This window comes from Phocoena sinus, chromosome 10 (genome assembly GCF_008692025.1).
Source record: "Phocoena sinus isolate mPhoSin1 chromosome 10, mPhoSin1.pri, whole genome shotgun sequence".
In the NCBI taxonomy this organism is placed as follows: Eukaryota; Metazoa; Chordata; class Mammalia; order Artiodactyla; family Phocoenidae; genus Phocoena; species Phocoena sinus.
Window position 1 is genome coordinate 59,273,905 of NC_045772.1, and position 26,351 is coordinate 59,300,255.

At 47.4% G+C, this 26,351-nt stretch overlaps 2 protein-coding genes across 10 annotated transcripts; both read left to right on the forward strand.

The window, feature by feature from the left end:
- The first annotated feature begins 2,470 nt into the window (after nt 1-2,470).
- Nucleotides 2,471-17,346, forward strand: PAN2 (poly(A) specific ribonuclease subunit PAN2). 7 transcript variants are annotated; one of them, XM_032644734.1, is made up of 26 exons: nt 2,471-2,629; nt 3,276-3,683; nt 6,989-7,158; nt 7,270-7,390; nt 7,519-7,596; nt 8,252-8,519; nt 8,935-9,277; nt 9,481-9,577; nt 10,768-10,887; nt 11,102-11,221; nt 11,496-11,624; nt 11,752-11,951; nt 12,063-12,208; nt 12,332-12,438; nt 12,653-12,751; nt 12,867-12,940; nt 13,047-13,194; nt 13,628-13,771; nt 13,907-13,966; nt 14,188-14,278; nt 14,888-15,045; nt 15,146-15,289; nt 15,421-15,600; nt 15,728-15,821; nt 16,107-16,304; nt 16,659-17,346. In XM_032644734.1, exons 2-26 carry the CDS (start codon nt 3,402-3,404, stop codon nt 16,691-16,693), a joined length of 3,606 nt encoding a protein of 1,201 aa, XP_032500625.1. In that variant the 5' UTR covers nt 2,471-2,629; nt 3,276-3,401; the 3' UTR covers nt 16,694-17,346. The 7 variants fall into 7 exon arrangements, with proteins under 7 accessions (XP_032500625.1, XP_032500628.1, XP_032500629.1 ...); XM_032644737.1 differs by having other exon boundaries at nt 3,276-3,614; nt 12,060-12,208; XM_032644733.1 differs by having other exon boundaries at nt 2,472-2,629; nt 12,060-12,208.
- Nucleotides 17,347-17,723: 377 nt separating this feature from the next.
- Nucleotides 17,724-22,800, forward strand: CNPY2 (canopy FGF signaling regulator 2). Of its 3 annotated transcripts, none has more exons than XM_032646894.1 (6): nt 17,724-18,247; nt 18,853-18,965; nt 19,112-19,227; nt 20,064-20,267; nt 20,428-20,524; nt 21,135-22,800. In XM_032646894.1, exons 2-6 carry the CDS (start codon nt 18,878-18,880, stop codon nt 21,176-21,178), a joined length of 549 nt encoding a protein of 182 aa, XP_032502785.1. In that variant the 5' UTR covers nt 17,724-18,247; nt 18,853-18,877; the 3' UTR covers nt 21,179-22,800. The 3 variants fall into 3 exon arrangements, with proteins under 3 accessions (XP_032502785.1, XP_032502787.1, XP_032502786.1); XM_032646896.1 differs by having other exon boundaries at nt 17,726-17,919; nt 21,135-21,299; XM_032646895.1 differs by lacking the exon at nt 17,724-18,247 and adding an exon at nt 18,384-18,714 and having other exon boundaries at nt 21,135-21,299.
- The last annotated feature ends 3,551 nt before the right edge of the window (nt 22,801-26,351 follow it).

Sequence of the window (26,351 nt, forward strand, 5' to 3'; positions counted from 1 at the left end):
TTAGTGGCCTAAGTTTCTTGGGCTCTGTGGGATTCAGGTGATTTGGGGGTGGGGGACACCAGTGTAAGCAAGGGCTAGAAATCCAACTGAGATATTCCAGTACCCAGCCCTTCACCGTGGCTAGGAAGTCCAGGGTTCTGGGTAGTTGAAGGTACACAGTGTCAGTGACCCTGGCTGGTCCTTCAGCCTGTTGCATCCATGGGTAAAATCCGCTGACACTGATTTCATCACCATCCCTGATGCAACATTCAGTGAAACAGCTAAGACTGTGAAGTTGGGCGTGGGAGTGGAAGGTGGTCCAAATCTGGGACTGCCCCAACCCCAGTGGAGGGTCCCAGGACAATCTGGACGTCAGAATGAGGCCATGGATGACCACACAGATGGCTCCCAAAGGCTTCCCAAGAGGTTGACCCTTTCTCTCTGAGAAACACCCTCGATAGAGGTCTCCCTTCTCATAGGACTATTCAAAACTGCCCAATGAAACCTCTGATTCGAATATGACTCTGCGGTAAATCCACCCTTTGGATAAAACATTTGCAGCATCAGAGAGGTTACCTCAGTTTGAGTGAGAAATGGTTTGCCTCTCGTTACACTGGTAAATACAAATGAAATAAGGAAATTGGGGGTGGGGGTGGGGGTAGGGGAGCTCACCTCACTTTTGTATAATGTCTCCCATGCTTTTCCCGCCTCTGGTTCCCATTCTGGGAGCCCTTTAGGATAGGAGATGGAAAGTGAAAAGCAGGAGGAGGAAGTGGAACGCTGGGGGATGGGATGAGAGGGACAAGGGTGAGTTGGAGGCATGGGGCTTTGTTTCACTTCCTGGTGCTTCGGGAGTTGGGTAGGAAGCAAGGTTGGTGGGGCGATTGTGGGACTGTTGTGTGACAGGATCTACTTCCAGGACTAGGTCTGACCTGGAGCTGCAAGGAGACCTTGACGTCAGCAGGACCTCAACCGTTAATGCAAATTATACTGACAAGCAGGCCTTTCCAGTTGGATGCCCAGACGCCAAATCCAGTTGAAGTTTCCCGAGGTGGTTAGTAATGATGGCTTATATCCAACTCTCACTTTACGCCAAGTACTTAGTTTAAGCACTTTTCATATATTAACCCATTTAATTCTCACAACAACACAATTAGATAGGTACTATCGTTATCACCATATTACAGATGAGGAAACTGAGGTGCAGAGATAAGTAATTTGCCTAAGATCACTATTAAGTGGCCAGAATTACAGTGCAGACTCCAGATCCTGCATTCTCAGTCATTCCATTATATTGGACACTGAGGCAACACTAAGCATCTTAATAAAGTAGCTCATTTAGCCCAGGTATCTCTGGCATCTCAGGCCCTTTAATTCTCACTGTTGAGCCTTTCTTAGAGACCTCAATATGGAAATTTCTCAAGGGTAGGTACTGTCCCTGTCTCTCAGCACCCATCTTTTTACAGGATTTTAAATCCAGGGACCTCTGAAGTCAGGTCAGTTTGAGAGACCCTCTGAGTTAAGGTGTTTTTCTCTCCATCAATGACCTCTGACAAGTCTAGAACCCCTCTGAGTCCTGGAAAACTAAATTCTTGGGTTCTTTTATGAAGGTCTATTTACCAGTCTTTATTGAGAGAGAGAAATGCTTTAAAACTGTATCCTCTATGAGGAATTCCTTCCACCAGAGGCCCTCTATGTGGCCTTTAGAAACTGAGCTAAAATACCCCACAGACATCTAACAACCTGGATCTATTCCAAAGCAGTTCAAGCTCAGAGTTGGACCCCAAGAATCCCTAAGTGCTGACGCTAAATCTGTAAGAGTTTGGGGAAAGCAAATGTCTCAATTTGCTATGCCCTGTCCCTCTGAGGAATAATGTCCAGCTCCACGAGCTAGGGGAATTTGATAGCTGAGGAGTCCTGTTCCCTGGAAATATTACCGGCGCCTCTGGGGAGGGAACAATCACAGATGGGAGTTTCAGACGGTTGCCTTTAGAATCATAGAAGATACAGCTACTTGGGCCGTGTTAGGAGGCTGCCTCCCGCTTCCTTTTTTCTCTCCCATGCCTGGAAATGATAGGAAATGCCAGCGAGTTTCGGGGGTAACAGGGTCGGAGGTGGCGGAGTGCTCACAAGAGAACCACGGGAAGAGGGGGTGGACTGGGCCATACTGGGAATACCCAGCAATCGATTCCCAATGCTTTGCCTTGGGCGCCCCTTATTCTAGTTTCTAAAGCTATAGGGAGCATGAAAGTTCGATCTGCAAGCCTGGGGCTCTCTAATTTTGTTTAAAGAAGGCTTAAAAGAGAACAGGTTACTTTCTAACGCGGCAAACAGGGACAAGGTCTGACTACGTGTGTCCCTACCCGCGCCCCGTAGCTCTTGCTTTTGCTCAGCTCCCGTGTCACACGTCTTCTCGCGGGGCCGGCTGTACCTGGCTCCTTCCGATTGGCTGAGGTGAGCCCCTAGCCCTTCCTGATTGGAAGAGACGACTGGGAGTGCGCCGTCTTTTCCGTCGTAGAGTTTGGTTGAACCAGAGGCGCGCGGGAGAATTGGGGAAACTGGAATTTCCCGCGGAGCTGACGGCGCTTGTTCTCCCCCCTACTCGTTTTAATTCCACGCGCTCCAAAATATCCGCCATGGAGAAATCTTGGTAATGACCCAATCTCCGTAAGCATCCCGGGAACACATCTGACCCCTTACCTAATCCCTCCCCTCCCCGCCGCCGGGGGAGAATTATGGGTAATTGATTTTTCTGGTTCCCCCAGAGAATTCTGGGTAACTAGCTATTTCCATCACGTACCCCTACCCCCGTCCCAACTGTGGGTAACTGGCCATTCTTATTTTCCCCTAGAGAATCCTGGGTAACATTGCAGAGGATTCTGGGAAATTGACTTCTCTTGTTCTCCCCTCTCAACCACCTACCCCCACCCCTAATTCTGGGAAACAAGCACGTTAGCTCACTCTACCTAACCCCTACCCCCGCAGTTGCTGCTCTTACTACTGATGGTTCAGAGATGAACCAGGCAAGTGAGCAGGCCTGAAGGGAGGTGAAAGGGAAGTCAGGGATTAAGTTAGTGGGGTGGTGGGGAGTACAGAGTGCCTAGAGGAGAAGAGGAAGGGACAGCACTTCTCCCACCTCTATCCCAATGCCCATTCCCTTCCTGCTTGTTCGTCCCGTGCCTAGCATTCTCACATTTTCTGCCTGCATCATCTCCCCCCTGCCGGTAAAACTTGGAACACCCTAAATACAAGTACCTGGGCCTACCCCTGACTCAGCTATCTCTTTCCCTTTGCAGGTCAGGATGTCCATTCTAGGTTCACTGGTGTCATCCTGCTGAAGGCTGGGTCAGGCATCCAAAGGGGCTGTGGCAAGGGAGGGTGTGACACGGGTCTAATCTGCTGCCATCATCATCATCATCATCATGAACTTCGAGGTTCTGGACCCTGGACTAGCAGAGTATGCTCCAGCCATGCATTCTGCCCTGGATCCTGTCCTGGATGCCCACCTGAACCCAAGTCTGCTACAGAATGTGGAGCTGGACCCGGAGGGAGTGGCCTTAGAGGCTCTTCCTGTCCAGGAGTCAGTGCACATAATGGAAGGTGTCTACTCTGAGTTGCACAGTGTGGTGGCTGAAGTGGGTGTGCCTGTCTCCGTCTCCCACTTTGACTTGCACGAGGAGATGCTGTGGGTGGGAAGCCATGGGGTAAGAACTGTACTCCTTTGTAATGGCTGGACGGAGATGTTGGAGGTCTTTTATCTGGTTTTAACCCAAGAACAGTTGCTTTGCAGGGAGCCAGAACTGAGTTGAGGTGATGAAAGTTAGCTGGGTCTCCAAGTCAAGCCAAGAGGAGGGGAGTGGAGGGAGAAAGAGCGAGTCATAGGATCCAGAGATGCTTTACATAGGTGTTCTTTTTCAGAAGGCATCCTAATTCTACCACAATTTGCCCATTCCATGCTTTGATTAATCTTAATAACTACACATCAGTTAGTCTATAGCCATCTAAATATAGTCTCTAATGCTCCTCCTCTGTTTTCCATTTTTATAATTATAGAATATTTTCTTTTCTGGCTGTGCCGCGTGGCTTGTGGGATCTTAGTACCCCCAACCAGGGATCAAACCTGGGCCCTGGCAGTGAAAGCACCAAGTCCTAACCACTGGACCACCAGGGAATTCCCTAATTATAGAATGTTTAGTGCATGTTTCTGCATGTGTTACATGGAATCATTTTGTCTTTGGCTGATTATAATCTCTCTGGGAGCAGTTATCATTGTTAATTTCTTAAAATGTATCCATATTGCCAATATGCTAGGGAGCCCAAAGATTTTGTAAGAAATAACATGGTATCCTTGGTTTACTAATTTACCTTCCATAGGGCGGGAATTGTTTTTCCATTGGAATGAGTGGATTTTTTTGGTAATATACTCAATTCAGTAGGCAGTGTCTACTGACAGGCTAGGCCCAGGGAATAAAGCTGAATAAAACATAATCCTTGCCCTCAAGGAGTTCACAGGACAACGAGGGAAACGAACAGATAATTTTGTGGCACTTTAAAAGAAACTAAAATGTTTCACTTAATAATTATGAATTTAGGATATAAACTAATAAATGCCAGTGTGAAAATACGTACTGAGTGTTGGTGAGCATAGAAGAGGATTAGAGGATCTCCAGAAGGAAGTGACACCTGCGCTGAGTCTTGAGAGATGAGTAGGAGTCAGATGAAGAAGAGGAGGAAATGCTATCTTGGCAAAAGCAACAGGGTAAACAGTGATTCCCAAGATATTATATAGCATGATGATTGCAGAGCGCAGGAACTATAAGCAAGTAGGGTTTACTGGACTAGACGATGAAGCTGAAGAGTTAGACATTTTTTCAGCCAGTGTGTTTTGAGCACCTTTAAGGTGCCAGACCTTGCTCTGGGGTCTAAGTTTGGAATAAGCATTTTAAAAGGCAACACAAATATATTTATGACATATCAGGTGTTGCTTAGAATCCTTAAGAAAAATACAGTGGAATAAGGGAGTTGAGGTATCGAAGGGTGGGAGGTGTTGCGATTTTACATAGTTGGTCAAGGGAAGGGCTCTCTGATAAAGTCACATTTGAGTAGAGACCTGGATACAGGCCAGGATGTCCATTCTAATCTCCCTAGAAGGGAGGGAGGGAGCCATGCAGATATCGGGGGGAGAACATTCTAAAAAACCTCATATGCTATGCTAAAAGAGTTGGACTGATTCTTCAGTCCACTGAAGGTTTTTATCCAGAAAGACAAGGTCCGGTTTGCATCTTAGGTGGAGTGCTGAGGTAGCAGTACAGAGTTTGATTTAAGGGGAATGGGGCAGGACTCAGTGTGCAGTATGTTGTAGTAGTTCACATAAAATACATTGAAGGCCTGAACGAAGCACTGTAGAGATTTATACATGAGAACAGATTTGAGAAATATTTAGGAAGTAAAATAAATAAGATTTAAGTCAACTACCAGTGACTTACTCCACTGAGTAGATCATGGTACCATAGGGAATACAGTTAAGAGGAATTGAAATGGGGTAAAGATGGTGAATTTTTTTTAAATTTATTTTTGGCTGCGTTGGGTCTCCGTTGCTGCGTGCGGGCTTTCTCTAGTTGTTGCCAGCAGGGGCTACTCTTCGTTGTGGTGTGCGGGCTTCTCACTGCTGTGGCTTCTCTTGTTGCGGAGCACGGACTCTAGGCTCGCAGGCTTCAGTAGTTGCAACACTCGTGGGTTCTAGAGCGCAGGCTCAGTAGTTGTGTCACACGGGCTTAGTTGCCCTGCGGCATGTGAGATCTTCCCGGAGCAGGGCTCGAACCGATGTCCCCTGCATTGGCAGGTGGATTCTTAACCACTGCCACACCAGGGAAGCCCAAGACGGTGAATTTGATTTAGGATGTAACAAGTTTGAGGTTCTCATGGGATATCTAAAGAGAGACATATAGTAGGAATTTGGATGTATGAGTCTGAAGCTTGAGGCAGTGGTCTGGCCTAGAGGAGAAAAGTAGGATTCATCAACTTTAAGATGAATGGTTAAAACCTTAAGAGTAGGTGAGATTATCTAGGAAGAAAAGTAGAGTGAGAAGATAGTGGGCTGGGAATAGCCATGTTTCAAGAGTGGTCATAAGGGTTGCACATAAGGAGAAGATAGTGAGCTAAGAGTCAGGAGAGAAACCAGGAGTGGATGATGTCATAGGAGCCAAGGATGGCATGAGTTTCACATTCTCTCTATTCCAGCCTGTGACCCACAGTACACATTTCCCAGTTGGCTGGTAGAGATTATGACTTGACTGTGGGGGCTTCCCTGGTGGCGCAGTGGTTAAGAATCCGCCTGCCAATGCAGGGGACACGGGTTCGAGCCCTAGTCCGGGAGGATCCCACATGCTGCGGAGCAACTAAGCCCGTGCGCCACAACTACTGAGCCTGCGCTCTAGAGCCCACGAGCCACAACTACTGAGCCTGCGTGCTGCAACTACTGACGCTCGTGAGCCTCGATCCCATGCTCCGCAACAAGAGAAGCCACCGCAGTGAGAAGCCCACGCTCCACAATGAAGAGTAGCCCCCGTTCGCCACAACTAGAGAAAGCCCGCGCACATCAACGAAGACCCAAAGCGGGCAAAAATTAAATAAATAAATTTATTAAACAAAAAAAAAAGACTGTGGAACATAAGAAAGCCAGCTGGCCATTGGAGGATTGGACCCACGTCCCTGACCTTCTGAGCACTGTTCTAACCAACTGAGCCATTACCTATTCAGCAAGGACATTGTGAGGATAAAATGAGGTAGAGTTTATAGAACTACTTTGTAAAGCATTAAACAAATATAAGATAGTGTTATCAGTGTTTTTATCACTAAGATTGGTGCTCAGCCTTATGCCTTAGTCACTGCTAGCCAGAAAGGCCAGGCAGGAATGGAGAAAAACTGAGCAATGTCCAGTCTCTGATTTGTATCTGGGATGGCCTTGCCCCTCCACTCAGGATGTCTCTCATCTTCTTGCCCACTACAGGGCCATGCCACGTCATTTTTCGGCCCAGCTTTGGAACGCTACTCATCATTTCAGGTCAATGGCAGTGATGACATTCGGCAGATCCAAAGCCTGGAGAATGGCATCCTTTTTCTTACCAAGAACAACCTGAAGTATATGGCCCGTGGAGGCCTTATTATATTTGATTACCTGTAAGTAGTTTCTCACCTCTGGACTGGGAAAGAGGGTCCCTCACAGAGTGGGAGGTCTAGAGAATTGGAAACTTTTGAGACCCTGGCCCCTTAGCTTTTCCTCTCTCACAGGCTGGATGAGAGTGAAGATATGCACAGTCTGCTGCTGACTGACAGCAGCACTCTGCTCGTTGGTGGGCTGCAGAACCACATATTGGAGATTGACCTTAACACTGTCCAGGAGACTCAGAAGGTACAAGCAGGGCCTGAGGTTATTGGGGGGAGTATAAGCTGGAAATGCCTGTGATGTGTGCGACCTTTCTGTTCCTTTGGTCTGTGGGAAGAATCATTCTCACTGGTTTCTCCCGCTTCCCTCCACAGTATGCAGTTGAGACACCTGGAGTCACTATCATGAGACAGACGAATCGCTTCTTCTTCTGTGGCCACACATCTGGCAGGGTGACTGACTATGTTCCACTTTTCCTCCCACCATGGGGCCTGTTTCACCAGATATGTGATTGGGCTCTGCCTTTTCCTCATTTCTGGGGCTGTAGTTGGAGGGTGGAAGGAGTGGATTGAGTTCCTACTTAGCCATGTTATACTATGAGATTATCTTTCAGCCTGATGTTTTCTGTTGTAAATGGGTATCTCAGAGGCAAAGGGGTAAACAAGAGCCCTCTTTGGGGTCCCATCTGGCTCTTGGCATCTGTTTTTGCTTTTTTTTATGCTTTAATTGCCTGTATCCTAGAGCCGTAGTTTTTTTTGTTTTGGTTTGGTTTTGTATTTTTTGTTTTTTTTGTTTTGTTTTTTTTGTTTTTTTTTGCGGTACGCGGGTCTCCCTGCTGTGGCCTCTCCCGTTGCGGAGCACAGGCTCCGGACGCACAGGCTCAGCGGCCATGGCCCACGGGCCCAGCCGCTCCGCAGCATGTGGGATCTTCCCGGACCGGGGCACGAACCTGCATCCCCTGCATCGGCAGGCGGACTCTCGACCACTGCGCCACCAGGGAAGCCCAGAGCCGTAGTTCTTTGGGTAGGGGCCTCACAAGGTTGGGTAGGTGGCAGGTCCTCTTCCTGATAGCAGCGTTGGCAGATAACCAAGTTCTCTCTTCTTCAGGTTTCCCTGCGAGACCTCCGTACTTTTAAGGTGGAGCATGAGTTTGATGCCTTCTCAGGGAGTCTGTCGGATTTTGATGTGCACGGCAACCTGCTAGCCACTTGTGGTTTCTCCAGCCGCCTCACCGGCCTGGCCTGTGACCGTTTCCTTAAGGTGTATGATCTACGCATGATGCGTGCCATCACACCACTTCAAGTTCATGTGGATCCTGCCTTCTTACGCTTCATCCCTACATACACTTCTCGTCTTGCTATCATCTCCCAGTCAGGTATGAAGGGGATGTAGGATGGGGTAGGAGGAGTTAATGAGTGAAGGGGAACTAGGCACGAGAAGAAGTGTGCTCCCTGGAATTTCTTTGTTGGGGAAAAAGTAACCTTTCTGAGGGATCTCAGGGTCTCACTTAGGTTTGGTAAGAGATTAGAGCTTTTATTTTCTCTGAGTGTGAAGAACACATATGCAAAAAATATAGGTAGAGCAGGCAAAGCAACTTTAGAACTGTCCTTTGCTGGGTAGCAAACCTCCCTGTGGTTTATGGGAAGGCATCAGATGGTACTTTCTCTTATCTCTAGGAATGGATTTGGGGCCCATCTTTGCTTGATACCAGGGGAAGAGGGTAGGAAGGGCATAAAAGGATGGCTCCCTTTCATCTTCCAGGGCTCAGTGGTCTTCCTTCTCCCTCCTAGGGCAGTGTCAGTTTTGTGAGCCCACAGGCCTGGCCAATCCAGCAGACATCTTTCACGTGAATCCTGTGGGGCCTCTGCTAATGACGTTTGACGTGTCAGCCAGCAAGCAGGCCCTCGCCTTTGGGGATTCTGAGGGCTGTGTGCATCTCTGGACTGATTCCCCTGAGCCTTCCTTCAACCCCTACTCCCGTGAGACCGAGTTTGCTTTGCCCTGTCTCGTGGACTCACTGCCTCCTCTGGACTGGAGCCAGGACCTGCTGCCTCTTTCCCTCATCCCTGTCCCGCTCACCACTGACACGCTTCTCTCTGATTGGCCTGCTGCCAACTCCGCTCCAGCTCCCAGGTTGTACCTCACCTCTGGACCAAAAGGAGGGAGGGGGAAAGGGCCAAGATACCAGGATTCTCTGCAAGCCGTGTTATTATTCTACTTCTTTCCTGATTTTTGTCTACTCTCAGTATTTTCTTTTTTTTTTTGGTCCCTTGGGGATTGGGGCTGAATGGGCAGACACCACAACCTTCAAGCCCTAGAACTATGCTACATTATAGGCGAGCGCCCCCTGTGGATGCAGAGATTCTGCGCACCATGAAGAAGGTGGGCTTCATTGGCTATGCACCCAACCCCCGCACCAGGCTGCGCAATCAGGTATGTTCAGAGAGGAGAGGGTCAGCCCCCACCCCAGGCCATTGGTGTTTCTCCTGTCTTTTTCCTTTGGTAGTTCTCATTAATTTTTTAAAAATAAATTTTATTTATTTATTTATTTTTGGCTGCGTTGGGTCTTCGTTGCTGTGCGCAGGCTTCCTCTAGTTGCAGCGAGCAGGGGCTACTCTTTGTTGCGGTGCGTGGGTGTCTCATTGCGGTGGCTTCTTGTTGCGGAGTGCAGGCTTCAGTAGTTGTGGCACGTGGGCTCAATAGTTGTGGCTCGCAGGCTCTAGAGCGCAGGCTCAGTAGTTGTGGCACACGGGCTTAGTTGCTCCGCGGCATGTGGGATCTTTCCGGACCAGGGCTCGAACCCGTGTCCCCTGCATTGGCAGGCGGATTCTTAACCACTGCGCCACCAGGGAAGTCCCTTCTCATTACTATTTGCTTTTAGTCAGTCAGTAAAGGTTTTTTGAAGCCTGCTGAATTGAAGGTACTATACTAGGTGTTAGGGTTCAGAGACATAAAATATAGGGTCCTTGCTCTTAAGAAGTTTAGTGTTCGGTTGGTGAAGGTAAGACCTGTGCATAGCAGAAATTATGTTCTATCGTTAAATGCTAAAGGAATGTTAGAAGCATTCAGTGCGAGAGCTGTTTAGAGGGAAAACTGTACTCTGGGCTAGAGTGGTCAGGGAGGGCAGTACTAAAAGAGGTGGATGTTGAGCTGGAAAGGTGAAAGACGGGCAAGTAGATGGTAACAGGGGAGGCTTTCAAGATGAGAGAACAGTGTTACTGAAGTCTCAGAAGGCCTGACAGGGACTATGCTGGAGTGGCTGTTAGTATTGGGAAACAGTGAGAGATGAAGTTTGGAAAGGGGCCATTTGTGAAGCCTTGCATACCAGTGTATAGCAGAAGTGATGCACCGAAAGGGCCATTCTGGGTGGGGTAGTCTGGTGGCGGCATTCTGGACAGAGTGCACGTGGGGGAGCCCAGTGTGGATGCCATCGGCATTGTCCAGCTGTGATGAGGTAGGGTGATGGCAGTGGGAATGAAAAGGAAGCAGTGGATGCTGAAAATCCCATGAAATTAGAAGGTTCAGGACTTGGTGATGATAGCTTCAGTGTTGGAATAAAGGTAGGGGGAAACCAAAGAGGATTATACACATCCAACGAGGCTACCTCTTTTTAAAAACCCTAGATTCCTTACCGACTCAAGGAGTCTGACAGTGAATTTGACAGCTTCAGCCAGGTCACTGAGTCACCAGTAGGGCGGGAAGAGGAGCCACATCGCCACATGGTCTCTAAGAAATACCGCAAGGTGCTGGGGGATACCAAGGAATGGGCCTTCTGGGATGTGGGGAAAGGTTCCCGGGGAAGGGGGTCACATGAGAAAGAATTGAAGGGCTCATTCAGGAAGCCTTCACCTATCACTCTGGACTCAGGAGGGAGGTTTGGGGGAAGGTTATGGCTACTGCAAAGATTTAGGAGACTCTGAGGATGTCTTCCTCTTGCTCAGACTGTTTCTGCTTCAGGTGACCATCAAATACTCCAAGCTAGGGCTGGAGGACTTTGACTTCAAACACTACAATAAGACGCTGTTTGCTGGATTAGAGCCCCACATCCCCAATGCCTACTGTAACTGCATGATCCAGGTAAGGCTGGGTGTTCCTGCGATTTGAACATGGCTACTGCTTTTCTTTTTCTCTGTGGGCCCCCCAACCCCTCGTCTTTTTCCAGGTCTCCCCAGCCAAGTCCACTTAGACCTCCTCTACCATTCTTTCTTGCCTCTCAGCCTTCAGGTCTCCTCTGTGAGCTCTGCTTCTTCAGTGGACTCCAGCTCTGTATTCTCCACCATCTCTTAACCTTCCGATTTCTCTTCCTCCCTGTACCAGTTGTCTGCATCATATCTCCTGCTCTTCCCTCCAGGTGCTCTATTTCCTGGAGCCTGTTCGCTGTCTAATCCAGAACCACCTTTGCCAGAAGGAGTTCTGCCTAGCATGTGAGCTGGGCTTCCTCTTCCACATGTTGGACCTCTCCCGAGGTGACCCTTGTCAGGTCAGTGCCTGGAGACCTGGGACAATAAAAGGGGAAGGGAGGTGGCCAGTAGGCAGGGTCATCACTCTGCAGATGGCCACAAAAGAGAAAATAACCCTTTTCCACCAACACACTTCCTGGATTCCAGGGCAGTAATTTTCTTCGGGCGTTCCGCACCATTCCTGAGGCCTCGGCCCTTGGTCTGATTTTGGCTGACTCGGATGAGGCTTCAGGCAAGGGCAATCTGGCCAGGCTCATTCAGAGGTGGAATCGCTTCATTCTCACTCAACTGCATCAAGATTTGCAGGAGGTGGAAGTACCCCAGGCTTATCGAGGTGCTGGAGGCAGGTATGGAATTGGGACAGGAATAGTTAAAGCCCCCATGATAAGCCCCACTGTGACTTAAAGGGTCTCCTAACTCCCTCAGTGTGCATATATTGCCCTCCCCACTCTTAGCAGCTTTTGCTCATCGGGAGACTCTGTCATTGGGCAGCTGTTCAGCTGTGAGATGGAAAACTGCAGCCTCTGCCGCTGTGGCAGTGAGACCGTGCGAGCCTCATCCACCCTACTCTTCACGCTCTCCTACCCTGAGGGTAGCAACACTGGTATACCCTGCAGCTGGGTTGGGGAGGCTCCCCCAGATGTCCTGTAACATCAAGGAGAGGGTGTTGGGGGGCTAACAGTGGGTACAGGGAGGACCTGGAATGAAGCATCCAGTTTCCCCTCAGATAAAACCGGGAAGAACTGTGACTTTGCTCAGGTGCTGAAGCGAAGCATCTGCCTGGAGCAGAATACACAGGCCTGGTGTGACAACTGTGAAAAGTACCAGCCCACGGTGAGTGGGCGGTTGCACTGGACTAGAGTCCTGCCATGTTGGGGACTCGGCCATGGTCTCATCTGGGACTGGCTGGGTCAGCACCACCATCCAGCGATCTATAGGGAGTGGGAAGAACCCCAACTGGAGGATGCAGGTCCAGGCTTAACTGTTCATGTCCAGGTTTCTCTCCCTGTAGGCCGCCTGCCATTCCTTGTTTGTTTTATCCTCTCAGATTCAGACCCGCAACATCTGCCATCTCCCAGATATTCTTGTCATCAATTGTGAGGTGAACAGCTTGAAAGAAGCTGATTTCTGGAGAATGCAGGCTGAGGTAAGGCCTGAGTCTAGAAGCAGGACTTTAGGAGTACTTTTAGTTCTTCCCTCTTTTGACTTCCATATATGGTTAATGTTCCTGAGGAATTGGATATTTTCTCCTTTGTGTTCAGGTTGCCTTCAAGATAGCAATAAAGAAGCATGGTGGGGAAATCTCCAAGAATAAGGAGTTTGCTTTGGCTGATTGGTAGGTATTGTCTATAGAGTGGTCAAAGGATTGAACTACTCAGGGGCTTCTCTTGTCACTGGTCAGAGCTCCTCAGAACAAATTTCCAATTCTCCTGTCCTGATAGGAAGGAACTAGGGAGTCCAGAGGGCATGCTGATGTGTCCCTCCATTGAGGAGTTGAAGAATGTCTGGCTTCCTTTCTCCATTCGAATGAAGATGACCAAGAACAAAGGGCTGGATGTTTGCAATTGGACTGATGGGGATGAGATGCAGGTTGTTGAAAAACTGGGAAGAGGAGGGGGAATAAGGGAGAGAAGGTCCGGGAATTCCCTGGCGGTCCAGTCGTTAGGACTCAGCGCTCTCACTGCTGGGGCCCCGAGTTCGATCCCTGGTCCGGAACTAGAATCCCATAAGCCGCGTGGCGCGGCCCAAAAAAAAAAAAAAAAGAGAAGGTCGGGGCAGAAGCAAGGCAAGGGGAAGGTGGAATTTAGCATAGGGGAAAAAAGGGAATAAGGCCTAGTATTCACCAGTTGTGGGCTTTTCCAGAGTGACTCAGTTCAGTGTTGGGAGTCATAGATGGGCTAGGATGGAAAGAACCCACCCTCGTCCCCCATCCCTATACCCCAGACTCCCTGTCCTCTATCCCCATTCCCCTTCCTTCCTCATCCTTAAACTTAGCTTAGCAGCCTGGGTACCCCCCTCACAGTGGGGCCCAGCCAGGGCAGAGGAGGAGCATGGTGTCTATGTGTATGACCTGATGGCTACTGTGGTACACATCCTGGACTCACGCACAGGGGGCAGCCTGGTGGCTCACATCAAAGTTGGAGAGACCTACCACCAGCGCAAGGAGGTGAGTGAGGTAATACAGGGCAGGGACACTCCTAGTGGTGGCCACAGTGGAGTCCCAGGTCTGTCCTTACCTTAAGTCTGAGCCAGAATGCTCCAGCCATCACTTTGGCATCACTGTGTCTCTGTATCTCCACAGGGTGTTACCCACCAGCAGTGGTATCTCTTCAACGACTTTCTCATTGAACCTATTGATAAGGTTAGTTGTAATACATTCTGTTCCCCCTTTCATCTCCCTTTTTTTTTAGCATCCTCATCCTCAGTGCCTGAGAGAGTGCCAGGCAGATTCAGAGGGAGGGATGGGGCCTCAATAATAAAAAGCAGAGCTAAAAATAGCACCTGAGTCCTGTCTTCTCTCTGACTTGGGATAAAGGGAAAAGGGGCATATATGTAGGCCATTAAGTGCTTTTTCTTTTATAGCATGAAGCTGTGCAGTTTGACATGAATTGGAAAGTGCCTGCTATCCTTTATTACATCAAAAGGAATCTTAATTCCAAATACAACCTGAACAGTAAGTGGTACAGTGTAGATCCAAGGGTGTGGGCAATTAGATTGGTCTTCAGGAAGAGATCTGGGAAATAGCTTGTTAAGATTAGGACTGGCAACCAGTGTTAATATTTCCAGGGACAGTAGAGCAATTCCTGCTCATCAGGCCTTAAATTTAGAATCTGGAGATACTGAGGGTGTCGAGGGAAGAGGTATGGGGGGAAGTGTGATCAAAATGGCTAAGGTTATGATTTTGAGACTAACCATTCTTATCCCCAAGTGAAGATCTCTTTTTTTGATGATGAACTCCTTATTAAGTCCCTTTTTGATGCCTTTAAACCATAGTTTCTCTGTAACTTTATTTTTCTGGATTTACTAAGGTAAAGTCTAAAGTGAGAATCTTATTCCTTCCTCTCTGTTAACTTTTTTGGCTTTTTATAGCATATTTCCCGATAATTTTCTGATTTGTCCTGTTCCGTCTACCTGCTCTGTCCATCAGACATGATCTTTTTACTCACATGCTTTGATTATTGGGATAACAGTGTAGACCTGGTCTCTGGTAGCCACTCCAGCTTCCCTCCCCTCGTCACTTCCCTCTCCCGAGCCATCTTGTCTTCTGGATTCTCCCTTCCAGTTAAGAACCCCATCGAGGCAAGTGTTCTGCTGGCTGAAGCCTCATTAGCACGGAAGCAGCGGAAAACACATACGACCTTTATTCCCCTGATGCTGAATGAGATGCCACAGGTTGGGGACTTGGTGGGCCTGGACGCTGAGTTTGTCACCCTTAATGAGGTAACCAAGACCAAAAAGGGTGGGGTGTTAGAACAGAACTCTGGGGATATTAGGAGTCATAAGCATTTCTCTGATTTCCTTATGAACTCTTCTCATATAGGAAGAAGCAGAGCTGCGCAGCGATGGCACCAAGTCTACCATCAAGCCAAGCCAGATGTCAGTAGCGAGGATTACCTGCGTTAGGGGCCAGGGACCCAATGAGGGTATCCCCTTCATTGATGACTACATCTCTACCCAGGAGCAGGTAATAGGATGTGGAGATGCAAGTGAGAGAGACCCTGTGCTTATATAGAGTGCCCTAGAACCCAGGGAAGAGTGGCAGGGGGAACTGTGCACCTCGTTTCCTGGGTCGCTTGACCTTTTCTCTATCCCTAGGTGGTGGATTACTTGACTCAGTACTCAGGGATAAAGCCAGGAGACCTTGATGCCAAGATTTCCTCTAAGCACCTTACAACTCTAAAGTCTACCTACTTAAAGCTTCGTTTTCTCATAGACATTGGAGTCAAGTTTGTGGGTCACGGTCTGCAGAAGGACTTCCGGGTCATCAACCTCATGGTTCGGGCAGGGCTCTTTTAAGAGTCTTTCTTTGTGTGTGGGCCCCCCAGGGTATACATTGTGCTTTTGGAAAATGGGAAATTATGGATCCCCTACCTTCAGTCTCCCACTCTTTTATCCCTGGCAGGTGCCCAAGGACCAAGTCCTTGACACTGTTTATCTATTTCACATGCCCCGAAAACGAATGATTTCCCTGCGATTCCTTGCTTGGTACTTTCTGGGTGAGTTGCTCTGCCTTGTAGCTCTTGCTGTGGTCAGCAAGAGCATGAAAATGTGTGAGAGGCCAAGGGGAGTAGCTATGACCCTGGGTTAGTGGTGAGAGTTACTGATGGATTTAATTAGCTTCAGTATCCCTTCTGTGCACTAGGGTTGATGTTTGGCTCTTTCCCTTAAGGGTAGTCAGGTTTTTTTGGTTGTTGTTTATTGGGAGTTGGGAGTGTGAGTAGAGGACATGTACTTTCCTCCCTTTGCTAGGCCCCAAACTATTCCACCTCTACTTTCCCCAGACTTGAAGATTCAAGGGGAGACCCATGACAGTATTGAGGATGCCCGCACAGCCCTTCAGCTTTACCGAAAGTATCTGGAGCTAAGCAAAAATGGCACTGAGCCTGAGTCCTTCCACAAAGTGCTCAAGGGCCTTTACGAGAAAGGCCGAAAGATGGACTGGAAGGTGCCTGAGCCCGAGGGCCAGACAAGTCCCAAGAGTAAGGCCTGGGATGGGACAGGGGAAACTGGACTGGGTGGGTTTTGGTTGTATATGTGAAGATTATACCCACCGTAATAAGAATGATGATGATGTTAACAACAGTACCACCCCAACAGGTTGTAATATAAAGCACTTAACAGTTTACAAAGCACTTAATCCTCAAAACATTCAGTGAAATTGATTTTATTATTGAAACTCTCTATTGGTCCTAACCTCTTCTTGCCAAGTTCTAAAATGTTTGGGGCAGGTCCACGCCCTCTTTCCTCTTGCATTTTTCCTTCATAAGAAGTGCCCCGGGTGCTTTTTCTCCACTCATCTTAGGAGTCAATGCTCTTTGTTTTGTCTCTGACAGATGCAGCTGTCTTCTCTTCAGTGCTGGCGCTCTGACCTCACCCTCTCCCAACGAACAATTCCCTCTCCCTTCAGTTTTCTGTGGCCCTAGAAGTGGGAGATGGCTTCCCAAGTTGGCTATACCCTGTCTACTTCCAGAATTGGACTTGCTCAGGGTCTACAGATGGTGCTATTAATAGAACTGGAATGCAGCAGAACTGTTGCAAAGGGTCTAGGAGCCAGATTCCTTTTTCATCCTTTGCAAAATAGTGGGCCAGAAACAGAGTCTAGAATTGACCCAGATGGAAAGTAATTCATATTCTTAATAAATATCCTGGGTAATTAATGCCCAGGCAAAGAAGCTCCTGGAACCAAAACTCTCAGTTTCTAGTTGGCTAAGTACTGAAGTCCCGGACAATGACAGGATACAACAATAGCTCAAGACCTAGCTTAAGTCTGACTGCTTGAGGGTTGCCTGGAGGGGCCAGCATTTAGAGTCTGGTGGTCCCAAGCAAACCAGTGTTGCCAACATTATTATTGCTGAAAGGGCCTTTGGGTCCTAGACAAAGCTTCACTGCTGGCTTCACTCCTGTTGACAGCTGAGAAGCATCTGTCTTCCATCCACTCTCCTGTTCCAGGTTTTGTTTTCTTGTTATTTTTAAAAAATTTTTGTCTTAAACTGCATGTTTTATAAAATAAAAACAAAAATATTATTGTCATCTATCTCATTAGAAATGTGTGCGTGTGGGGTTCTCTTGACTTCAGCTCTCCTCTCAGTGTTTCTGTTACAACTGGAAAAAACTAAGGCTTTCAGATTTACACCCAGAAATGAAGGTAAAACTCTGGAGTCCAAAATTTAGGATATTGGAGGAGAATGCCTTTACTGGGCAGTGTTAGGTCTTTGCTGTGGCTGCCTAGAACCCTAAGGTCGGGTTCTTTTAAGACGTACAGTATGGTTTCCCTGTTACGTGTAAAAGGGGAGCTGGAGAAACTGACAAACTACAGGTCCCAGGACATCTTAAAATCTGTAGCTACTAATAAAGAATCTGTGTGGTGCCGCAGTGCTTCCTGGGGGATGTAGTTTTCTGGGTATTGAAACCAGGGCTTCTCACTGGCTAGCAGCACACCTTTCTTTTTGAAGGTCCGAGCCCACCTAGATTGGCACGCGCGAGCCTGACCGCCTCGGTGCACCACGTCAGGTTCTGACTCTGCTTCAAGCCACTCCTATTCTTCGGCTGACCGCCCCCGGTGGTCACGTGGAGCTGCTCGCCACGCAAGTCTAGGTCCTGCGAGCCACCGGGGTCCTTGCCGCCTGGGAGCCGCTCCTACGCTGCCTGTTCGCGCGAGAGTTTGGAGGGGCGGGTTTGGGGTCGGTCTCTAGTGTGGGACTCGTACCGTAGCGCATCTGAGACCTGCTTAGGCGTCCACTTAGGACTCGAGGAGCTGGCTCAGGCAGTCGCCGGGGCACCCCGTGTTTGGAAAGCGCAGGAGCGCTCTGGAGAAGCCTGGACAGCCCCGCTTTCCCGCAGCCAGGTGCTAGGGTCGGGAGCTAAAGTGAGAGTCCGGCTGTCTTCCAGCGCCTGGGCCACGGCGGCGGCCTTGGGAGCAGAGGTGGGACGGATGCGAGTGGCACTGAGGGTCGGGGTTGCACTGGATAGAAGGCAGTGGTGGGGTCTTTAGAAAGGGGGCTGGCCCGCACGGGGAATAGCTTATAGGCTGGAGGTGGGGATGCAGCAGTCTCGGTGCTGGGTCCAAATAGGCCCTAGTTATCGAGCGCTCCTCTCGTCAGCCAGCCACCTCGCCACCTCCTGGCCAGAATCAGCTACTCTCCTTGCCAGCAGCTCCTCTGTGCCTGTCGTCCTTGCTTAATCCTAGCCACCAACCCATGGCTGCCACATAGCCCTGTGAATCCTAGGCAGCGGACGCTTAAGTACCAACATCCAAGGCCTCACCTGTCGACGTAGTGTCTGGGGCTAAGCCCCACGTTCCGAGCTCAGCGCTCTCACCCACCGCCCCGGAGCGTCCGGAGCCTCGAGCGCCGGAACAGAGGAGCCCCTTTGTGTCCGGGCCATTTCCTGGAAAGTAGAGCCAGATCACACTGAGGCCTTTGTAGGCCTTGGGATGAAGGATTGGGCGGGGGTGGGGGTGGGGGGCGAGGTACAGGGGAGAATGGAGCTGGCTCCTCACACCTATGCTTTATTCCAATTCAAACCCAGGTGGAGCAACCCCATTGCGCTAAAGATGAAGGGCTGGGGTTTGCTGGCCCTGCTTCTGGGGGCCCTGCTGGGAGCTGTCTGGGCCCGGAGGAGCCAGGATCTACACTGTGGAGGTAAAGGCACAAAAGAAACGGGAGGAAGAGTGGGTAGGGAAGATAGAGCCTTGGAGGGCATGGGATCCAAGGCCTGGGAGAAGGATAAGTGGAAGTCCCTGGGTTGATTCCTTTCTCTCCCCACCCCCTGCCCCCCCTTGCACCAGCTTGCAGGGCTCTGGTGGATGAACTAGAGTGGGAAATTGCCCAGGTGGATCCCAAGAAGACCATTCAGATGGGCTCTTTCCGAATCAATCCAGATGGCAGCCAGTCAGTGGTGGAGGTAACTGACTGTTCCCCCAAATAAAATAGCTCACTCTAACTAATTAAGAAGGACCTTAGTTTAATAGGAATGTAGAAAACATTGACCCACATAGGTATCTAAAAGATTGGGCTGTCTTATTTGGAAGAGGCTGGAGGCTTATACCCTATGCATTTGCTTCCTTGGCTCCAAACCCTAATACTTTATTTCTGTTGTAGAAGTCATTAGCAGACAGGGAACCTTGATCAGCCCCCTTCTCCACATCCTTAATCCACGTGACTTGTGTTTTCACTATGGCAGTATGGTATACAAACAAACATTCATTCGAAAAAAATAGGTCTTATCCTTACATTTAGGAAATTTATTTCAGGTGGAAACATAACACAGACAGAAAGCTGTACCCTGTGGGCATTTGGGAGATGTTAAGGTTATGATGCTTGTGAAATGCTTTAATAGTTGTTATCTTCAAAGCCCATACTGCCTCTCTAATGCTCTTCTCCTATTAAGGGCAGGTATTAGCCTCATTTTAATACAAAAAAAAATCATTACCTTACAGCCATAAGAATTAAAAGAATTCAAAGGAAGAGAACACATAGTTGACTAAGGTTAATCAAAGAGGTTGTTTACTTATAATTTGGAGCTAATGACACTTATTTTATTTTTTAGGCTTGTGTAATGAGGTAAATAAGATCACATATTTGAAAGGACTTTGGAACTACACAAATCATACTGTTTTTAAATTAGGGAAGGCTTTTTAGAATAGTTTGGTTGAGCTAGATTTGGAAGGAAAAGTAAGGATATAAATTACCAATGTACGAAGGTAGAAAAATGTGACCCAAGGCTGAGGACATTTCTAGGTGCCTTATGCTCGCTCAGAGGCCCACCTCACAGAGCTGCTAGAGGAGGTTTGCGACCGGATGAAGGAGTATGGGGAACAGATTGACCCTTCTACCCACCGCAAGAACTACGTACGTGTAGTGGGCCGGAATGGAGAATCCAATGAACTGGACCAACAGGGGATCCGAATTGATTCAGACATCAGTGGCACCCTCAAGTTCGCGGTGAGCTATGGGAGTGGGTAGCCAGTTCTTGGAAACTAGGGGAATTATTGGAGAGCCCAAGTGGAAAGTTGGATTAATGTCCTTGTCCTCCTCTCTGGAGGTGGAGACCAGAGGCTTCCCTTGCTGTCTTCTCTCACTCCTTTCTCCCTTGGGTTGACAGTGTGAGAGCATTGTGGAGGAATACGAGGATGAACTCATTGAATTCTTTTCCCGAGAGGCTGACAATGTTAAAGACAAACTCTGTAGTAAGCGAACAGGTAAGCTATTCCCACTTTACCTCCTGTCCTCACATCCCTGTGGAACCCACATTCTCTAGTGTGTGTCCCACCCCTGCTCCTCCAACACCCCCCTAATACCCCCTCCTCCAACCTCTGATGTTAGCTCAAGAGTTGGCTTCCATTACTTAGGCTTAGGGACTTGGGTTGTTCCTCTCCATTCTTTTCCCGTTGGATTTCAGAATTTGTGGCTCCCTCACCTGAGTGAGATACTGGTGAGGGGACGGTGGGAATGTTTTGTCATTTAAAAGCATATGCTCCGGGGACTTCCCTGGCGGTCCAGTGGTTAAGACTTCATCTTCCAGTGCAGGGGGTGCGGGTTCGATCCCTGGTCAGGGAGCGAAGATTCCCACATGCCTCAAGGCCAAAGAACCAAAACATGAAACAGAAACAATATTGTAACAAATTCAATAAAGACTTTAAAAAACTGGTCCACATCAAAAAATCTTGGAAAGAAAAAGCAAAAAAAGCATATGCTCTGAAAAGTGGTGGTCAGTGTGTGTGTCAGTTTGTTTTGGGATATTTTCTTGATAGTGGCATATATCAGTATGAGAGTGGCATTTTCTTTGAAACTGTCATGTGCTATTTGCAGATCTATGTGACCATGCCCTGCACATATCGCATGATGAGCTATGAACCACTGGAGCGGCCCAGACTGACAAGCTTGATGGATCACCCCCAGGAGGGGAGAGGGTGGCAATGCCTTTTATATTATGTTTTTACTGAAATGAACTGAAAAAATATGAAACCAAAAGTATGAACCGTGTTGTCTTTTCATGCCCAGAATTGGCCCTTAAATTAGGCTTGAAAATAGGAGATTCCAGACAGGAAAGAAAAGGGAAGGGAAGGAAGAGCTTTGGGAATGGTATAGCGCTAAAGTAGGAGGAGCCTGAAGCTTTCATTCTTTTGTTATCTGAGATTCCTGCTGGACTCACAAACTAGATAAGCATTTATTCCGTGCTTATTCAATATGATGTGTTTAGAGTCTAATTATAGTGAGAAGAGGAACCTCTATGAATAAGCTAGGGAACATGAATAAGTGTATGGTAGTATAGGATGCTAGAAATTACTTGTATTCATACTGATGAAACATAAAGTAAGATAGAGCTCAGTCCTGAAGGAAATGGATTTTTCTACCCTCCCTACCCTTCCAGATGGAGGGATCGGCAAGAGCATACAGGAAAGGGCAAATGGATGTGATCAGCTCAGCTGAAAAGTAAGGGCTTTATCAGATAGGGAGAAGTGAGGTAAGGAATGTTATTTAAGGAAAGGCCTTGCTTGCTGGTCTAAGCTTTGACCAGCTGGTCTAAGATTTGATGCCAAAGCAACAGTAAAGTATACCTTTATCATCTCTATCACTAGCCATTGTCAATGTGGACCATAAGTGTGTCCCCATTTTCTGTGTGTAGAGATTCTGTACTGGGGCATAGGGATGAAAATATAAAGGATACCTTCTTTGAGGAGATTCTTAAACACCCTAATCCTGAGGTGTGGCTGTCTCAGGGTTTGGAATGGAATATTTGTCCCAGGAATGCCTCAGGGAGAGAACACCCATTATTCAGGTTTATTACATTTCAAAGACTTTCAGCACTTTAGAATCTAAAGGCCCTTGGAAGTCATCTAGTTCACCTTTGCAGATGAAGTAAGTGATTTTACAGATAAAGAAACCGGAGGCCCAGAGAAACCACAGGTCCTCAAGTCCTGTATGTAGTGGCAAAACTGGATCTATAAGCTAATGTTCCCAAGTGTCAATCTGATCTAATATAGCTGTGAAGTAGCTTCTGTTTTACGTCTTTTTTTTCTCTTAATGCCTTACACTAAGCCTGGCACACGGAATGAATGTGTTCAACAAAGCTTTCTTGTACCACAAATCCCTATGAAATCTAACAATTAACTAGCTCAGAGCAAGCACCCTGATATTAGTTGACAACTAAATTCAGGGTCTAGTGCTAATCCCTTCTTCTCTTGTCAGTCATAAGAAATGCTGTATCCTGTCAAATCACTTTTCCAGACCAGCTGTTACTAAGCTTTACTTCTTCTGTGATGCACGTGAATGATGTTCACTTGCTTCTTCCCCTGTGAGTATACCCAGGATTCTGTCTATTGCTGCTTGGTGTCTGTAAGTTCTTACTCTTCCACCAGAAAGCTTATCAGAAATGTAAGTGAGAGTACTCTTACAGGGAACTTGAAGCTGTTGTAATTTACAAAAAAAGCAAGTTATTTGCAAGTTTTAATAAATAAAACAAATCTAATGTTAATCAGTAACAAGTTACTTGTGATGTTCCTCACTAGTTCGTCATCGGCTGGAGAACAGCCGTTAAGAATTCTCCAGCCTAAGAGTCTTTGCCATTGGGACACAGGCATGTGTCTTACATAGGGAAGAGTGGACATTATCATCCTTGACTTGATCCTCAGGAGGATATACTTTGCATATCTCTTAATTCTTATCACAGGTTAGCACAAGGAATCCATGAATTTATCTGAACCTTTCTGGAGGCTACTAAAATTATTCTAGCCTAGTATTTGGTAGAGCATATACTCAACCCTGCATATCTGTTTACACCTTAAATTTTAGATACCTTGTAAATGAGTTTATCAGAAAAATGTTAGCTTTTAAAGAAATATTCCCGAAGACAGTGTTTTTTGTTTTTTGTATTTTGTTTGTTTGCCACACCACGAGGCTTATGGGATCTTAGTTCCCCAACCAACCCCGGGCCCTTGGCAGTGAAAGCGCAGAGTCCTAACCACTGGACCGCCAGGGAATTCCCAAAGACAGTGTTAAATGAGATCCAGGTGTGACTAGGAAAATGTATTATGTGAAAATCTAGTCCTTAAAGATAAGTTTTAGAGGATTTGTTTTTGCTGTGGAAAGGACTCCGAGCAAGAACAAGATTCCTTTAAATATAGGACAGAGATGAATAGCAAGGGGAAAAGAACTAGTATATGTTAAATACTCATATAACAAGCGCATACACACACTTATTTAATCTTTACAGCTCTAACAAATACTACATGTTACTCCCATTTGCAGAGGAAGAAACCAAGCTCAAAGAGGGGTGGGAGAGCCAAAACTTCAGCCCTAGCAATCATCTTATTCCTAGGCCGATGGAGTCTCCATGTAGTCCCTAGTGGCTCTGTAAAGTACTACTTCTTTTATTTGTTTGAAAACTACCTTCAAGTTTGAACACATGCCCTCTGAGTCTAATAATCTACAGTGAAAAAGCACTATATCCTCTTTTCAGCCATTTCCCCAGCCTGATTATTCCTTGTAAGAAGCCCATTCTATCCCCCTGGTCTTTTTAGGTGCTAAATGTTTGTCTCTCCTTACCTGTATTCTGGGAAGGTCGTCATTTATCATGTATTTCAGGTATCTTTTTTTTTTGGCTGCACCCCACGGCTTGTGGGATCTTAGTTCCCAGATCAAGGATCAAACACATGCCCCCTGCATTGGAAGAGAGGAGTCATAACCACTAGACCACCAGGGAATTCCCTATAGTTCCTTATCTTTTAAAATATCTTTAAATATAGCAACACACTGAGCTAATGTGCCCAAGAAACTGTTAACAATGACTCAAAGTCTCCTTCCTGAGTTGCAGCTGATAATTTACAGTCAGCACCATATAAACAATACAGCTTAGTAGTTAAAATACAGCTTCTGGAGTGAGGCCAACCTAGGTCTGAATTCTAGCAATGCCAATTACAAGCTATGGTCCTGAGTAGGATACTTTATCTAAACCTTGGTTTCCTCCTCTGTAAAGCTACTACCATTACCTACATCCCTTAGACTTGTGAGGATTAATTAAGGTAATGCATGTACCACATTTAGATAGTTTCTGGAAATAGGAAGTACTCAATAAATTTTAGCTGCTACCCATTAAAAAAAGGAGTTTGGTTTACTGATACGAGTTTAAGTTCCATCTGCATTCTCCCACTTATCCTTGGCCACCAGGGGGCACCATTGCCTCTGTCCATTTTAAAGAGGTCATTCCAAACGTCAAGATGACCTCGATGCTCAGCCTTCTCTCCCTTGTCCCCTCCAGTTCCCAGGCACTTAGTTGTATTTGGACCTAGAGTTCGCTTGGCTCCTTTATTCATGCTAATCCTTCTCGCTTAACTTTCTTCCCATCTCCCCAGGTCCCAACCATGTTCAGAGAAAGGCTCTAAGCCAGCTCCTGGGAGATACCATTTAGTCTCTTTGAGTCCTGGGCTTTCCCATTGGCCTTACAGCAGTGGATGTCAGGACTGAACAACTTCAAAATAAGTCCATAAAGTCCTCAGGACACTAGGCTCCAGGACACTGTGAGCATTATTGTTCCCCACCCTTCTTCCAATCACTAGAGCTCCAAAATAGGTTACCCTTATGGCCACTCCGTAATTATCCCTTTGGTAGCCTCACCCTGAGAATGCCTCCTGCCACTTGGGGCACTGGAGCTCAGTCCTCTGGCCTGCGGGCTAGTCTCTGTGGATAATTAACCAGAGAGAAGAAACCAGGTCAGACTATTCTAGGGTTAGGAGGAAATCCTCTGTGAGATGCTAAATTGGGAGCAAATATTGATCAGTGGAGCTTTGAAGTCACCGAGGAGATAGCTGAGGTCAGTGCTTCCCTGGGGCACTGCTTGGCTTCTCTTTATGAAGTTCTTTCCTAAGATCTACCCATCTGATCCCCAAGCCAGAGAAGCATTGGTTGGTAGGTGTAAAGCTGAGTATAAGGAAACCCCGGAAGAGAAAACGGCATGTTTCTTTCTCTTTTTTCCAAGTCCAAGCTATAAACTAGGTTCTTTATAAACAGGATCTATCTAAACCCGGCTTAGATGGTACTGAGACCTCTGAACTTTGTTACTTCTATGTGAGGAGATAAAAGGGCTGTCCACTTGGGCCTTGGGTCATTCCTCTCTGCCCTTGGGTCAATGACAATGATATCTTAGCAAGGTAGAAAGGTCCTAAGTTCTTGTCTACCCAAAAGAATGAGTCAAGAATGATGTAGAAGATCACTTCAGTGCCATGGTTCATTTAATGGTCTCTGGGGAGCAGAGGATAAGAGTGTATAGAATATAGCCAAGCAGGTATAAAGGTCCAGAGGCCCTATGGGAGTGACGGGAGTGATGTGACAAAAAGGGAGGTGATTTTGGATGAGGGGTTGGTCTGCAGCTCCTGATATTTTGGCTAGATGTGGGGTGGACTGTTTGTGTGGGGCTATGTGACTGGAGTGGCAGTGAGACTAATACCCAGGACCCAGAGGCTCTGGACTGCGCTGGAAAGCTTCATATTAAGAGGCCGTTTGTTAGACGGGTTTCCTGGCATTAGTCACAGAACTGACAGCTGGCAAAGACCACTGGATATTCAGGCTCCTGCCTTTGCTTTCCTTCTCCACATTCTGGGTCTGTTGGTATCTATAATACCATGGCTTACCTCAAATGATTTCCACCAAGTAGCTAACTCGGGCATCATAGCCTGTGTCCACATGATGTCACCTCTATGGCCATTAAGTCATTGACCAAAGGCGTTCAAGAAAGCACACCAAGGGATTAGGATCAGTTGTCGTGATAGTGTATTAAGGGGTTGGCTTCCGAGGACCTTCAAAGGTCGAAGTCCTTGGGGCTTTTTCTCTGATAGCCACCTCACAATTAACCTCAAAGGTGTTAAGGATAAGAGGAAAAGCCTAAGTAAGTTAACTGAGTTCTCAGGCACATACTTAACCACCTACACGCTTCCCCCGCCCATCCACCGTTAATTAGCTTACCCCGGACGGTCCAATCCTCCCAGCCACAACTGCTGTCAATGTCTTAGGACCCGCCCCTCCATGCACACT

Excerpts from the sequence above, each read along its gene's own strand:
- PAN2 (XM_032644733.1), top strand. The coding sequence starts at position 3,402 with ATGAACTTCGAGGTTCTGGACCCTGGACTAGCAGAGTATGCTCCAGCC. Across the intron at positions 7,597-8,251 it reads GTGGCCACACATCTGGCAGG|GTTTCCCTGCGAGACCTCCG; the intron begins GTGACTGACTAT and ends TCTCTTCTTCAG. Across the intron at positions 15,601-15,727 it reads TCCGGGTCATCAACCTCATG|GTGCCCAAGGACCAAGTCCT; the intron begins GTTCGGGCAGGG and ends TATCCCTGGCAG.
- CNPY2 (XM_032646894.1), top strand. The coding sequence starts at position 18,878 with ATGAAGGGCTGGGGTTTGCTGGCCCTGCTTCTGGGGGCCCTGCTGGGA. Across the intron at positions 20,268-20,427 it reads GTGGCACCCTCAAGTTCGCG|TGTGAGAGCATTGTGGAGGA; the intron begins GTGAGCTATGGG and ends TTGGGTTGACAG. Across the intron at positions 20,525-21,134 it reads ACTCTGTAGTAAGCGAACAG|ATCTATGTGACCATGCCCTG; the intron begins GTAAGCTATTCC and ends TGCTATTTGCAG.